General features: G+C 27.6%; 1 protein-coding gene across 2 annotated transcripts; it reads right to left on the reverse strand.

Annotated features, from left to right (window-relative positions):
* Positions 1 to 91: 91 nt before the first annotated feature.
* Positions 92 to 10,109, reverse strand: LOC136977892 (uncharacterized). Of its 2 annotated transcripts, none has more exons than XR_010881143.1 (6): positions 9,959 to 10,109; positions 9,474 to 9,524; positions 4,337 to 4,435; positions 2,610 to 2,648; positions 2,351 to 2,392; positions 92 to 312 (listed from the first exon to the last, which is right to left on the reverse strand). XR_010881143.1 is itself a non-coding variant. In XM_067273485.1 (6 exons), the coding sequence occupies exons 1-6, from the start codon at positions 10,065 to 10,067 to the stop codon at positions 286 to 288; spliced, it is 372 nt and encodes a 123-aa protein (XP_067129586.1). In that variant the 5' UTR covers positions 10,068 to 10,109; the 3' UTR covers positions 92 to 285. The 2 variants fall into 2 exon arrangements, 1 of the variants encoding a protein (XP_067129586.1); XM_067273485.1 differs by having other exon boundaries at positions 9,469 to 9,524.
* Positions 10,110 to 15,967: the final 5,858 nt, after the last annotated feature.

The following is a 15,967-nucleotide window of genomic DNA, read 5'->3' on the forward strand; positions in this document are numbered from 1 at the left end:
AAAGTATTGTTGTTATTACTTGAGTCTACAGCAGTTTGAATTGTTGCCAAATAAATAAAAAAATTGCAATTGTATTACAAAATTTATTACATTTTTTGTAATCAAAGTAATTTCTACAAGAACATTAATTTGTTATATTTAATGGAAATACATATTAAAATTCTTAACGTATAATTGTAAATTTTGATATGACAAATATTATAAGTTAAATGGTAATATATATAATTTAAATATAATTGTCTGCAATATTTAAACTCTCAACAAACAGGATGGTGAATTTTCTATTTATTTGTAGTTACTGTTAACACATTTCTAAAAATAAAAAAATAAAATTATATTATAATTGTATGATATATATATAGATATCTTTTAATTATATATATATAATATAATATAATATATATATATATAAACAAGATATAAAATAAGTAAATGTTCATAAAACGCATTGTCGTTGTTAATATAAGAAATAAAAACTGTGTAGCATAAGTTAAAATTATTTAGTAATTAATTTAATAACAATTATTTTTGCAAATAGAATTATTTCGTCATATTAATAAGTTGACATTAAATCTAAAACCATTCAGCATAAGAGGCAGTTTTATTAAAAATTAATTCTACAATTAAAAGGTCCAATCTAAAAAAAATTAGTAGGTCACATTTTCCTGTTATCAAGATAATTGAGGTTTTAGATCTTAAACGTTTCTTAAAATAATTTCATTATAGATTTTAAATTAGCAAAGATAAAACTTATAAAACGTATCTTTGTTCTACATTTTATGTAGGTGTACAGTAGTTAACTATACGTATTCGTTTGGTATACAAAAAGAAATACAGTATATGAAATTAGCAATTTTTTCACTTTAACAGTGCCCTGAACTTTCCATTTGCTGTTTTAATGAAAGAAAATTGAAAAGAAAATGTGTTCCATCTATATTTTTTGCACATACAGGCTCTTGTGAATGTTGATGATCATTACAATTGTTACTGTTACTCAGTGTCTGTTACACGAGTACTGCGTACTCATCAGATATTTCTTGCAGCACACTGTAAAACTTCTTTCAGATTGTTCAAATGTCACGAACTCTTTCCTCACACAATTTTTTGTTTACGAAAACTGTATTTCTATTGCCCATCTCGTGCTTACTTCGTGGTATATGAGCAACGGAAGTTTATAACAAACATACAATTCAAGAAATTTTGCATAAATCAATGTCTTAATTTTCGGTAACTTTTCTTCTTTATAAAGCTTTCCATTTGGAAAGCTCTTTGTTCTGTATTGTAAGGCATTTCCAATTATCACAATAATATTTAATAAACCACGAAAATTCGGAAAGGGCTAGAATTGAGTCTCAGGATGGCCGCGCTAGAAGAAATTATTTTATCTCACCCAGTAGCAGAGTAAGAGTATCACGGGGATCCGGTAAAATATTATTTGAGTGTCAAGAACCCAATAAGTTTTATATTTTCGTATTTGTTAAGTAACATATATATATGCAAAATCAAATATTCCATGTTTTGGTATAAAATATTTCAATATTATTATTTACTTTTTGTCAAATTGTTTTGTACCAACCAGGTCTCCAAGCCCTGGGTACCTACCAGTGAACTGCTTCGCTTGCTCATAATTAGATTTGCCATGTGACTCGAATTGTTAATAAACTATTACAATATAGAATTTTATATGCTGTATTTCATTCAAAAATTTTTATTTGCATTTATCTGACTAACTATCTAATATATTGGTGAACTAGATTCGCTTTTATGAATTATTGTAAAGCTTGCGGAAAAGAATAAAGTTTCTTCAAGTAGACAAAAATGGCATTAGATAATTTTCTTTTAAATGCTCAGACTGATATTGATATCAGGAAAATATTTTAGGGAAACATCGATGAGAATAATGTTATTCTTTCGAATAGACTGGATACAAACTATTATATTTTACTCATAAGAATTCACAATCGAGAAAACCAGTGGAGCATATGTTCAACATCGATTCGTAAACTCTTCTGTACAGAAAACAAGAAATTCATTGAATAAATACTTAAAAATTCGGCAACGTAATATTCTAGCAATTTAGAAAACGTGTTTTATATTTTCTCTATTTGCAAAACATTAGCTTCAACAAATTCTGTTTGAAGAAAATTGGAAGTTTTTTTCAGAAAACTTATTTCTACATTTATTTTGAAATTATTTGTAATTTTTAAATCTATTTTGAATAAATTACTCGTTTTTATTTCTTTAATTTTTTAATTTAAAAAAAATCAAGTTTATAAAATTTATTTCTATACAAATCTGAACGAAATCATTAAGTTAAATTTAAAAAAGTAAATTATTATTATGAAATTACCACAAATTTCAACATCGGCTGTTTGTTCTTTTCTGCTTTAATCTGAAATAAATAAAATAAATAATATTAATGAAAATTTTGATGCTTAACATAAGAAAATATAACATAATATTATCGTAATATATTATGATTTATAAAGATTTATTCTAGTTATTTTATTAAATTTTCTCTGCTGATAATAAAAATAAAACATTATTTAAAGTAATCGAAACAAAAATAAACAATTATTAATATTTTAATCATTTTAATAAATACTTACTACAATATGTTTTAACGAATTCTTGTAACAAATAATATACTGGAAAATAAAATAATTTATACAATTTACTTTAATTTACCTAAAAAGTTTTAAAATATTTTTGTTCAAACAAAATTATGTATAAGCCTATATTTTTAAATTATAGACTAATACTGTAAAATACAACTAAAAAAAGTTTCTAATGACATAAAGAAAAGATACTATTTTTATATCGAAATTTAATAAACAAATACAGTACTTTCAGTAGGACAATTCACTGTTTCGTACATACCGTAATACTATACTTTGATACCTCTAAACCACTTTTCATACGCTAAATTCGTATTTTCATACATTTTCAGTGGACAAACAAAAATGACCAGTTATTGCGTGATGGCATATTCTGCCAGTTTTCAGTTTCAGTAACGACAAAACAATTTCTATCGTCTGTTTCATATTTAATATACGAAAAGAATGTTTTATGCATTGTAATAAATTATATTCACTACAAAAAGGTAAAACTTCCCTACATTAATAATTTTATAAGTTTTTTCAATCCATTTTTAGGAACACATTATGTCTTTCTGATATAACGTGTTCCTAAAAATGGACTGACAGTATACGAAAATTCAATTGTCGTCTAATTATTAGTTAACTTAAGACTCCACAACATTAAGGTTGTGTGATTGATCACAATTACCCCAATTACTTGAGGAAAACTCGGCAGAATGGATAAAAGATAGGAAGCAACGTCTCAATCCTGTTACCCTAAGATTATTAAATTGGGCCAATCCTATTGATGGTGAAGCTTGTTTATAATCGGAAAAATTGAAATTGTATGGCATCTATACACTATTTCCAGTACCACGTATGACAGTTATGCTATACAAACTAACAAATCGGATTAATTTTGTACATTATGATCGGATTTGATCCGCAATTAATCATCTCGTATGAATAAGGGATGAAGAAAGACGATCTGACTCAAGTTATCTATAATAAGTTTTAAAGATTTAAATCCGTTTCGAATCCTAAACTCCAGTAGTATTTATGGTAACATTTTACCTGTCTTCTAATTTACTTAATGAGAATGGGTTCCTCACATATATAGACACTGTACGTTGTTTTTCAGTTTTCTGATGTTTCTGTTAGTTTTATTCTTAAACAATTGCAATATTTATGTGCATTTCATACATACTGGTACCTACAAATTAAAATACTTTTATAGATTTAAATAATTAAGTGTTGAGTGTTATTTAATAATTTAATATGAATAGAGTTTCGATTTGATTACAGTTTCGAAAAGATTCATCATGCATAATAAATAGGCCTATACGTTGCAAGTTGTTCTTTTAAAAATAATTTAAATTTTTATCGTAAGAAATTGTAAAAATATACATTTTCAGAGTTTTTAGCTAAGAAATTGAATAATACCGAAATTGATAACAACTCTATATGATAAAAGCCCATAATGGCCATTTTTAATTTTGAGATTTTCAAGCAATAATTTGTCCATCGTTTGAAATATATTAACATCGATTGTGATAGTCATTAATATGAAGCATGGTATCTTTTCCCAAATTTATTATCTGATTAGTATTATCGTGAATGTCTGTAAGAATAAAAACTACAGACTTAATGAAATATCAAAAGCACAGCCAGTATCACTTTTGGCATTTCATAAAATGTTAAAATCTAAACTAATATCCGTTGTTATTATTCTAAAATTAGTTTAGTTAAAAACTTACTTTTTTAAATAACTGACAATTTTCTTCTTCACAAAATTTCTTCACTTGAGATTTTTCCGATGGGATAAGGTCAGTGCAATTCGACAAGCTTATGTCCATCTAAAATTTCCATAATATTATTTTTTGTTTTCATATTATAATGTAAGTAAGTCCTTACTTAACGTTGTTTCGTTATAACGTGGATGAAGAAAAAATATAAATACATTTGTAATCATTTACAGTTGGTGTTGAAGTTCTTTATAAACACGATCCATCAAGAATATGTTAACCGAATTCCTTTCTAGAGATCTGATTATAAAAATTTGCATTTATTATACTTTCATTTTTTTAAATAATGTGAGCGTATATCCACATTAACAGAAAAATACATGGTTTAATGTCAGTGTAAGTTGCAAACTTGACTTATTTTCATTCGCCATTTTTAATTTATGTAGCCCCCTCTATGGAATCGCTAATTGTTTTTGAATGGCGTGGTGATAAGAGATACTTCGTACAATTTCGCTTTGAAAATATTTATTCTTTATTACTCATCATCAATGAGACAGATTAAATCTCCCCACCCATATCATCTACCATCATTGTGATCTTCATCTCTCGCTGATTCCTCTTTCTTTAATTTTTTGACTTTCGTGAGAACTAACTAGACTTTTCATCAAACCCATGTGGGTTCAGTTAGGTTCATAATGATATAGCCGAACCATTAATCTTTCTTAAATGTACGGTACGTGTAGCTTACATGTATTTGAATGTTAATATTAGAAATGTTTCGAGTCGTTATTTAGAAGTGTGGTTATGTGTTTGTGTCCCGAAATATGCCTATGAAATTAACACTTTTTTATGTCAATTAGCGTATGGTAAAATTGGTTTCTTTGCACGTTGTTTCCCTTAAAGTCGCAGTCTCCAAGAACGTATCCACAACGTTAAGTGTGAGGACTTACTCTTAAATATGATTTTAAAATATCGCGTATTTTAAGTAAGATTTATATTGTAGTTATTGTTACGAAATTATTTACACATAATTGAAAATAGTAAAACGGAAACGTAACTTGTGAGTCTGAATGGGTAGTAAATTTTTAAAAATATTTAAATTGAGTCATTAATCATCATCATTAGTTCCACATTATTAATTAGTCTCACTCAACAATACTACAGATCAATGAAGTAAAACTGGAGGAAGAACAGACCAAGTTTTTAATTTTATTGAAAAATGGAATAAAGAAAATGAAAATTTCGGATGGGAAGGTTATAAATCTCCCCCTTTCTTAAGACTGCTTATGAATACTCTCGCATATGATAATCCGTTGACAGCTAATAGCATATGTTTTTATATTTTAATTTGCATTAACATGTCTCAAAAAAGACTTCTATTTCAGTAAAACTAAGAGAATACTGTTTGTGGATAAATTTAGATCTAATGTTTTTCAAAGTGAAGTGTAATTTGTGGGGGAAAATTTTTCTTATAAAAGATTTCAAGTAAACCAACATTCAGGTATGGACATCCGCAGCCGATATGTTCAAATCAAAAAAGAACGCAAACCTGGACAGACAACTAAATTACTAACAGAAACAACAATCTAAGTGAGAATTTAATTCAGCGTTATGTTTGACATTAATACTGTATTAGCAGCTCTTTTGAAAGTGAAGAATCCAATGCTCAAGAATGTTTTGGAGAAATACAGTCGAAAAATGGCGAATCTACATTGTGATGGAACTGAGTTTCCTTTTGTTTCGATGAAACTCTTTTATAAATACATAATGAAGTGCAGAAGAACTATATTTGGATATCACTTGACAAAACAATTCAATGCGATGATACATAGCAAATGTGATTGTCTGTATTCTGTCACCTGACAATGCTTCTATATCACTTTTTCTAACGACAAAAGTTTTAGAAAAATTCAATCATCAGCGCATGGCGAAAGTTTTCAATGAAACTTTGGCTATTCTGTGGCTCAAAGAAATCCAACATGAGAAAGTTCTGTTTATCAGCGACGCTGTTCCATTGAACTTTATCGTTTGTCCTTTGGGAATTAATCCAATGAACACTAAGATCGTAAAACACGTGATGATGTATTTCCATTTATTTGGTCTCATTCGCCATTTTTTGCTTAAAGCATGGAAAATGAACAAAAAGATTTATCGAAAACTTCAGTTATATGACAGTTATTGGCCTATTGAATTACAGGATATTACGAGAAAGTTGGTAGTTGTCAAAAACTTTGTTAAGTTATAATTGTAATAAATAAAAATTTGAAGAAAAATTGATTCATTGATTTAAAACAAAATATTTATTTCTTTAGTTAGCTGAAATTATAAAGCACTTTTTTATACTGAAAATATGATTTCTAAATATAAATGATAAGTCGTTTTCGATTAGTTTTCTAGTAAAATTGCTTAGTCTGAACACCTTGTCGGCAGTACGACGTCAGAAGCGATTAACGAAGCGACTTTTGACGCAATGTGAACCGGGATTTACTTCTCTAATTATGGCTTATTCTCCTATGTTTGTGAAACTGTGCAGAACCAGTATTGAAGTGTATATTCACTAATAATAAACATTAAGAAAATAATTTCTAAGACATATATTCGAGTTCAAAAGGCTAAATTCCCGGATTGTCTTCCCAACTTATTGTCTCACTGAGTGATTGATTGTAGGGATTACTACGCAGACATTTGGATAAAATAAAAAGTGCTGCAGATACCTTTGAACCCAACAATGCTGTTGCAATTAGTCATTGCCAAAAATTGCTAAACAGAGACTCAATAAAATATAATCTTTCATACATTAGATCTATCTTTCATTGCCTTGTTGATGCATTAACCAATCTAGAAAATCGAGACCAGTTGCTCAGTAATTCCTTGGATTTAATTCAACAAGTTTCTAAAAAACTTGAAAATGGGCAAGGTTCGATAAACAAAACAGTAAAGTACAATTTATAAGGCGTACTTAGGAGAAATCTAGGAATCCAAACTATACAAAATATTTCAGATATACAATCAACCCCCCTTTACACTGCTACCATTCGTTTCCAGGCCATGGTGGAAAAGTGAGGGTGTCAGTTTATCGAAAACGACATGCAAATAGCAATGTCAAGATACTAAGCATAATTATTACTTTAGTTTATGTTACATTTATTGTTTTTCGCTTATTAAAAAACCTACTTTGAACTACATTATTTCCTCGAATTATGGAGATAAATGTATCCAATGAATCGACATGCATTAGATAATCCTTATTGAAAGCACTTACCTGAAGAAAATGCCGAATTTTCTCTAAATAAGCCTGAGCTTCTTTCGCAGTTACTAGAGGACTTTCTATGTCATCCTTGAGAATCTTCCAATGACATCGCAGTTCTCTTATCAATACCGTCTGAATTGCAACAAAAGGCAATTGTGATTCTACCTTTATTCTTCTTGCAGCCTTTCACAGATGCATGACAAATCGTTTTGTCAAGTTATAATCGGTAAAATAAACGGTTTCATCTATGTTGTACACATTTTTCATATCATATCGTTCAATTATTGTCGACAGATTAGTTATTTCCTCCTCTAGAACATCCAAATCAACTTCAGCAGTTTCACCATGTTTCTTTCTCATGAAAAGCCATGACGCTGTTTAAATCGATGCAGCCACCCATTGCTGCAACTAAAAAATTTCTTATATTCATCTGCTGCTAAAATATTTTTGCTGCTTTCTTATCCCATCATCTGTAACAGTTCCATTCTTTGCATTTACTTGGGCAATTCAATTTGGACCTTGTGCAGATCTTAGCCGTCGTAACAGAATTTTAGTGCATAATTATCCTCATGTTACTCATTTTGATTATATTTTATTTCAACTTTTTAAATTTGGAAACTACCAAAACTTAACATTACAATAATCGTCAAAAGAAAAGATATCCGTTTAATATATATAGGCTAAAATGCAAATAAATTTTTTGACAATACGAAATTGTATCAATAAAAAAAAAGTTTATTAACAACTGTTTCTGTTTTCAGTTCCATCTCTTTTCGTCTGAAAACCTTTATGGATTTGGCCGAACCCATGATTGGTTTGACCAGGACCAATATAGGAGCAGCTGGGTGATGAGAAACAGATCAACCCCGAGTCCCCAGGAGCGATATTTTGACGCCTTATTCTCTCGATCATTCAACCGTCACAGTTTTTTTTTATTATAAAAACCTATATTTAATAATATAATATTTTTATACATTATTTTACATTAATTAATCCAAACTCCAAAAATAAATAAAATTTAAATACAGAGAAAACTGTAGAAAGAAATACAGCTTATTTTTGAATAAATCATTTCTAAAATAATTATTAAATACAGTTAAAGATACAAGATGGCGCTAAAATTCCAACGGTGGATAAATGTATCTTTTCTCATAGTTTCAAGACATATTTTTGTCCACAGAATCGATCTGTTAATTTAATTAAAACTAAAAATAATTATAGAAATTAAGAGATGGAATATTCATAAAATTTATAGATTGTCCCAACGAAATAATCTCACACGTAAAAGAATGATTATAATGAGTTGCTGCAAATAAAATTGCAAAATGAAAAAATCTAAACACATGTTATTTGGATTTTGTTATCTTAGATTAATTATTTCTCTTTATTTTCATAAATAATTAGCTCCAATCAAGAAACACGCTTTAATATTTAATAAGTTAATGGCATTAGAGAAATTTTGTTGGCGATTAACAATTTTGAAAGTAATTAATCATAATCTACTATATTTTAAACATAAAGTGTAGGATTATTCTATATTTTATGTTAAAAGTTTGTTAAATCTAATATATATTACAGAATTTCAGTAATTCAAGTATTTTTCTACAGTATAACAATAAAAAAATTTTTAAATATAAAATTTGTAAAAATTGTCTTTGTCATATTTTAATTAATCATAAAAATTAAGTAAATTTAAAAAATAAAGTTATATATTAATGAAGAAAAACTCGAGGTCTAGCAGTAGACTACAATTAAAGATCTATTATGAATTAATGTAATTTTCGTCCTCTTAAAAACTTTTTTTCGTCTTATTTTTTAAAATTTACTAAATTTTATAGCGATATTTTTCTATTTAATTTAATATTCTAAAAATAAATGATATATTTGTTTTAACCTTACTATCCAGCTGCATTAAACAATCTTTCACTGCTTTAATTTTCTGTGTATTGTCTGTAAAAACCAGAAATAAATAAGAAACTTTCAATAGATTTGTATTATATTTTTCAGTTAAATAATCTAAAATTGAAGTATATATATTTATAATCTTTAAAAAATATAGAATTTATTTATTAAAATTTTATTCTAATATTTAAAACATTGTGTCGAAAATGATCAAGGAAGAAAATTAAAAAATAATATGTAATATAATAAAATTAACACTTATATGTACTGTACAGTATTAATATATCCGTGATTAAGATAGTCCACTTAATCATTTAAAAGTGTTAATTAAAATATATTATTACATTCTTAATAATTATTATTCTCTTATAAACAGATATTAAATATTCTCATAGTAGCTAAAAAACATTTTCTAAACAATTTACTAGATACATTGTTAATAAAAACTTATTCATAATTATTTGAAAATAGAGAAAACTTACTACAAATTCGGTGTCTTATTCTGTCAAAGTCAACTCTGTCGCATCCGCAATAAATATCGGAAACTTCGAGTAGAAGAACGATTACAAACAGGAACACCTCAAACATCATTTTTCTTAGAAAAGAATTTCGGACAGTTTACAATACAGTTATTTTTCTATTAAGCTATTCTGAAACTAATATTAAATATTATTAAATACGTTTTACTTGTAGAAAATAAACCGGAAAAAAGGAATTGTTTGATTTGAGACAGGTGTTCCTAAGCATGCCATGCACAGAATCAATGAAGAAATGTATTAAATGAAATTTGAAGCAATAAATATTTTAAAATGTATATACAGTCAAGTATTATTTAATTTTATAAAGATTTTGTGGAGTCGGTACAACTTCAGGTATTTTGTTTTCTTTAAATATTTATAACCTATATATCAAAACATGTGTTAATTTCTAAATGTATTATTACAATTGAAAAAATATTCAGTAATAATAATAAATTCTTAATATTTTAATTTAATTTAAAATTGTTTTATCACGAGATTGAAATTATTAAGTTAATCAATCAAATAATTTAAAATTACAGTCTAAATAATTTTATTCATTAATAAATTAGAAATCTGCTTAATTCCTTTTACCTCTATTCCTTATTCTTATAAATTTCTGTGTATATCCTGTCTACTTGGACCTTGTTTATTAATAGGACTTATTATACTGATGTAGTTTCCTTTTAGCAAATAGAGAACTTAGTCAAAAGTCAAAACAATAAAAATAAAGATATTTTGTTTTGCTAATTGGAAACTACACTACACCAGTATAATAGGTCCTATTAATAAACAAAGTCTAAGTAGACAGGATATACAAGAAATTTATAGAAATCTATTTATTGTACTTGTATACTTTTATTCTTGGATTAAAAACAATTATCTAGTTGGAATTCTTCCAGTTGTTGACATAATCCATGTACCATAATATACAGCTATGCGCATTATTATAAAACAAGACTTTGTACAAATCATATTAAATTTCTCTATTTAAACAAAACAATTATTAATTAACTTTTTAAAAACCTCGAAGTAACAACTGTTTTAATTAATATTTAATTTGATTCTAATTTAACATAAATGTATTTAATTATTAAAAACATGTTTAGTTAGTAGACTAAATCAGAGTTTCTCAAACTATGAATCGCGAACCAAATGTTGTGTCGCGAAATGATACTTCCTTCGTCAAAAGTACTTGTGTTATTGAAATATTCTCCAAGAACTAGGAACAATAGATGCATCTGTTAAGTACTGAAAAATTTTAACTACTTTTTCCTTATAATTATTTATTGTTATTTATTAATAAAATTAAGATTATAATCAAACCTTGTAATACTTTTCAAAATACAATAGACTCCTGAATAATTTTGAAACAGTCTGTTTCATTCATAATCGTCAATCTTACATTTTTTAATAGTTAAATTTCAATAATAAAAATTGAAATTGAAATAAGTTATTTCTTACAAATCGAAATTGGCAGGAACCGTTCTTAATAGAATTGTACTCGATGTTATACGTTTCACGCGTAGAAGTTGTCATCAATTAATGCATACTTTTATTTCATTATATACAGTGACTTCAGTTTACCAGGTGTTTTTTAATTTAATATTATAAACGTTTGGATCGCGAAACCATTACAAACAAATATCACGTGAGCAAAAAGTCGCGTGAGCAAAAAGTTCGAGAAATGTTGGGCTAAATATTTTACTGATGTATTATGTAATAAAAAGTATTTCGGCATCTGCTTGTCCAAAATCTATCTGTTAAATATGAAGTATTAATAAGCGATTAGGTGAATACGTTACATCTATCTTAGCCTTCGCTCTTGTTGAAAATTTTTTAAGTGTTGGTATGTTTCAGCTGTTTACAATTCCACTATGAGAGCCAGTAAAGCTACTAAAATCAGGTAAACCAGTAAAATTGGGTCATCCGGCAAAGACAGTCTGGCTCAAACCTCCATTCCAACTCATCTCGAAGATGTGTAATTGGATTTAAATCAGGATTTTGTTAATGTCAGTTAGGTTCCTACACATTTATTTCATTAAACCATTCTTCTACATAGTGTGCTTTGTGACTAGGAGCATCCTCATACTGAAATAAAAAGATCATTCTCCAAAGAAAGTCATAAAGATGCACAGAACAGAATTATTCAGAATGTCAATGTAAATCATAAACATCAAGAATCTGTTGTAAGAATCTGTTATTGGAACGGTAAGCCGAGACCATTTTAATTAATAAAATTTTGAATTCAAGATTAATGTGAAATAGAAATGAATTAGTTGACTTAAATAGATCTGCAGACTAATAAGAACAGAAACAAAAATTGATTTCAGACTAAGAATTATAATAGTCATTAGAAATGTCTGTACCCTATATAAAAACTTTATAAAATGGATTAAATTGGATTTTTGACGTTAGGTATTAACACAGAATTATGAGATCGATCTTAATTTTACCCTAATCTGAATGAGTTCTATTAATTAGGAAACATTTCACTGGAAAGTATTTCGTTTAGTACACAATAAATTAAAATAACTTATTTAATTGAAAGAACGACTGGATACAAAATAACAGACTGTAATAGGAGTTACGCATCCAAATACAATTGTCCGATTACTACAACACTCACGTAGGGTTTATATTTCACAGTTGTAGACAGATTGCTTGCCAGGAAATAAATACCACAAGATTGCATTAAACTAGCTACCCCAGTATTCTATTTTAAAAAAGGCTCGCAGTGGCTTACTCTGTTCAGAATTTCCAGTATACCTGTTGTTTTGAGATCTTCGAATGCCAGGCATGCTTGTGCGACGCAGTCGTTGCGAAAGCTGGGCTAAATGAAGCAAGATATTCGTTTTGCCGTCTCGGTCGTTCTGATCTGACTGCGAGTAGGTGCTGAAGACAATAGATACGCCGGGGCACACGTGCACGACAGCTAGGCTCTGGACTCCTCAGACAGACTATCACTGGAGACGGTTGCCTGGTCGTGAGACAAGTATGAACAGTTGCAACGACGTCTTTATCCACCAGAATCGGTGGCTTAGTGGATAAAACAAATGAATATTGGTAGTTGATTTCAGGATTGCGCCTGAACAACGGGTTGTCCCTGTGGAGTTTTCTTGGTTTTTCACGTGTCTAATACCTAAATAGAAGCAGTTTCCCGTAGAAAGTCCTCTCGGAAAGCATCCCACCTTGGCAAATTTCCCATGTGTTGCCTTGACATATTCCATCAAACCATCAACGATTCTGAGCTAATGGAAGACTCGCTATAGAACAGTTTTTTCCCGACCATCAGCAGACAACTAGCAGAGACAAATTTGCATGAACGGCAATCGCTACGCTTCCAACATCGTCGGTTTCGTTTGCAATGGTTGCATGACAGAGAAGAATGGACACACACACAGCTAGAGTTTCCCAGGAACGTCTCCATCACGTTGTCACATTTCCTTGGCCTACCCTCTCTCAACAAGCATTCGTGAAACCAGGTGGGACACTAGCTACGGTCATCTACGAGTTTGGGGAATCTGTAGTGGCAGTTCAACATCTGTGGTTAAACATATCGCAGGATGGCATAGGGTGCCTGTAAGGCCACCGTGCCCGACCGCATTACCGCAAATATGAACACAATTATACGTTTTACTTATTTATTAAACTATTACTTTTTAATTAATTAACATAAATCGATGTTTTATTTATTTTTTTTAAATTGATGGATGCTAAAAAGTTGAAATGAACCATAATCGAATGTCAGAAGCGAATATTCCGAGAATTGCTATTGGGCTATAAATATAGTGAATGAATTTTTATTCATAGTTTTAAAATTATTGTTAATAACAGAATATTAATTCGTTCTTATGCTTTTTATCCGTATATATGCTCATATAATTATTAAATCAGCTATTATAACCATTAATATTGAAATTTGAAATGGTTAATAAAGTTTTTGCGGTGTATGATTAGTCCGTATTTACTTGTTATAATAGCCGAGTTAGTAATTACATGAAGAACATTAATTGTTTAGTTCATACACTATAGCATTATCACAATAAACTAGAAATTGAAACGCTACTTATTTTACTATTTTATTCGAGCACACATCAAAGAATTTTATTTATATAAAGTTATAAATTTCATTTTTTATTTTTTAAATAAATGTTTATATAATAAATTAATACAGAAATGAAATATTAATTATTTATTGCGACAATTTAGAAGAAATGTAAGGAAAGGTTTGAAGTGACAAACATAAAACTCGAGGAAAATTGCTTTATTGTTTAGAAATTCAAATGCATTGTTTATAGATTTAACGGATATCCACACAGGTTAAAAATGATCTAAAATATTTCTTTTGTCACCGTGAAAAAAGCGAATTTCTACTTCAGAATACCGAATAAAATAGTTACTATCAATAGTATTTCAGTGTAAATAAGAAAATTTACACTTCGCACCTTTTACCTTTGAATTCGAGAATACTGAATATTACATAAGAGAACATTCAAATCGCTTACGAATTCGTAACAAGACTACAATGCGTGATTGATCATAGCGGTTTTAATGATAAAAATAAAAAAGTTTTGATTACTGTCATGTATAAAAACATTAAAATAAACCAATCATTTTTCAAATATAGAAATGATAGCTACATAGTTTAAAATATGTTATTTAGAAATAATATAGTATTTATATCGATTTTGAAGTATTTGTTTACATACTTTTATTAGATTTAAAAGTATAGTATTAATTTCACTTCGCATTTAATTTTAATAAAAAGACATGATTATTTATATTTATAGTCCCATGTCAGATACTTATTTCTTTTGTATTACTTCAATATTGTATTTCTTCAGTAATTTACAAATGAAGAAGCAAGTCTGTTTTATATATAGCTTAAAAATTAATTTACTTTTAATAATATATATTATATAATAATAACATTAACCGAGTACATAATACATTAAAGTATAATGCACTTAGTGAATATAAAACAAATAGTTTTCTAGTTTTACACAAATATGGCAAATAAATATCAGAAAAAGATGATCTCATAAACCTATTATTTAAAGCATTAAATATGACAAATTTATTAAATTTTTACAAAATGTTTCTAAATTTTTTCACATTAAATAATTGATATTTTTATGTATTATTGTTTCAAAATTAATTTCCGAATAAATTTTTTTAATTAAATGAATTCTTTTAATAACGTTTTAATGATGAGATTTTTTAAAATTTATAAATTATTTTATTATTTTTAAAGTTTCGACATTTATATTCTTATGTAATAACTTTGGAAAGTTTTTTTTATTATTATTATTAGATTAAGCTAATTATAAATAACGTAATTGCTCGCAATCTTTAGCTTCTATTTTAATGAATTAAATTCGTTTAATTTAAAATCGTTTAAATTTTTTAATTTAAACGATTAATGTAAATAGCCTATATTTACATTAATTGTATACTAATGATGGTCAAACTATTCATTTAAGCTATTTTAATATTAATAATATGAATTATTTTAAGAATTTTTTTGAAAAATTAATAATGGTAAATTATTTTTAAATCATTTTACTTTAAAATCTCTAAGTAATATTTAAGCAATTTTTAGAAATGTATTCAATTAGAACTTGTTTATATAATTTAAATTATGATTATTTCCCCTTCAAATATAGTTGAACTAAAGCGATGTTTTGAATTTATTTAGTTCATTCGTTTTGTCTAAATAAACATATCCTCATTAGGATGCTATTAATTTAAAAGAAAAAACAAAAGGGCATGCTAACGAGCAATTATTTATTGTTACACCGTCACAATACCAGGCTGTAATTTTTAATTATATCTTTAATTTATTTAATTTAAAAATATACGCTCGCCACCTCAAATTTGTAGTGGCTTGCCCTTGTACATTATACTTTTCCTTTAGCAATAGAGTCATGCCGGTCATCTATCTAACACCTTTCGGAGGAAAAGTTTTGA

This window comes from Centruroides vittatus, unplaced genomic scaffold (assembly GCF_030686945.1).
Source record: "Centruroides vittatus isolate TY-2023 unplaced genomic scaffold, ASM3068694v2 contig_482, whole genome shotgun sequence".
Taxonomy (NCBI): domain Eukaryota; kingdom Metazoa; phylum Arthropoda; class Arachnida; order Scorpiones; family Buthidae; genus Centruroides; species Centruroides vittatus.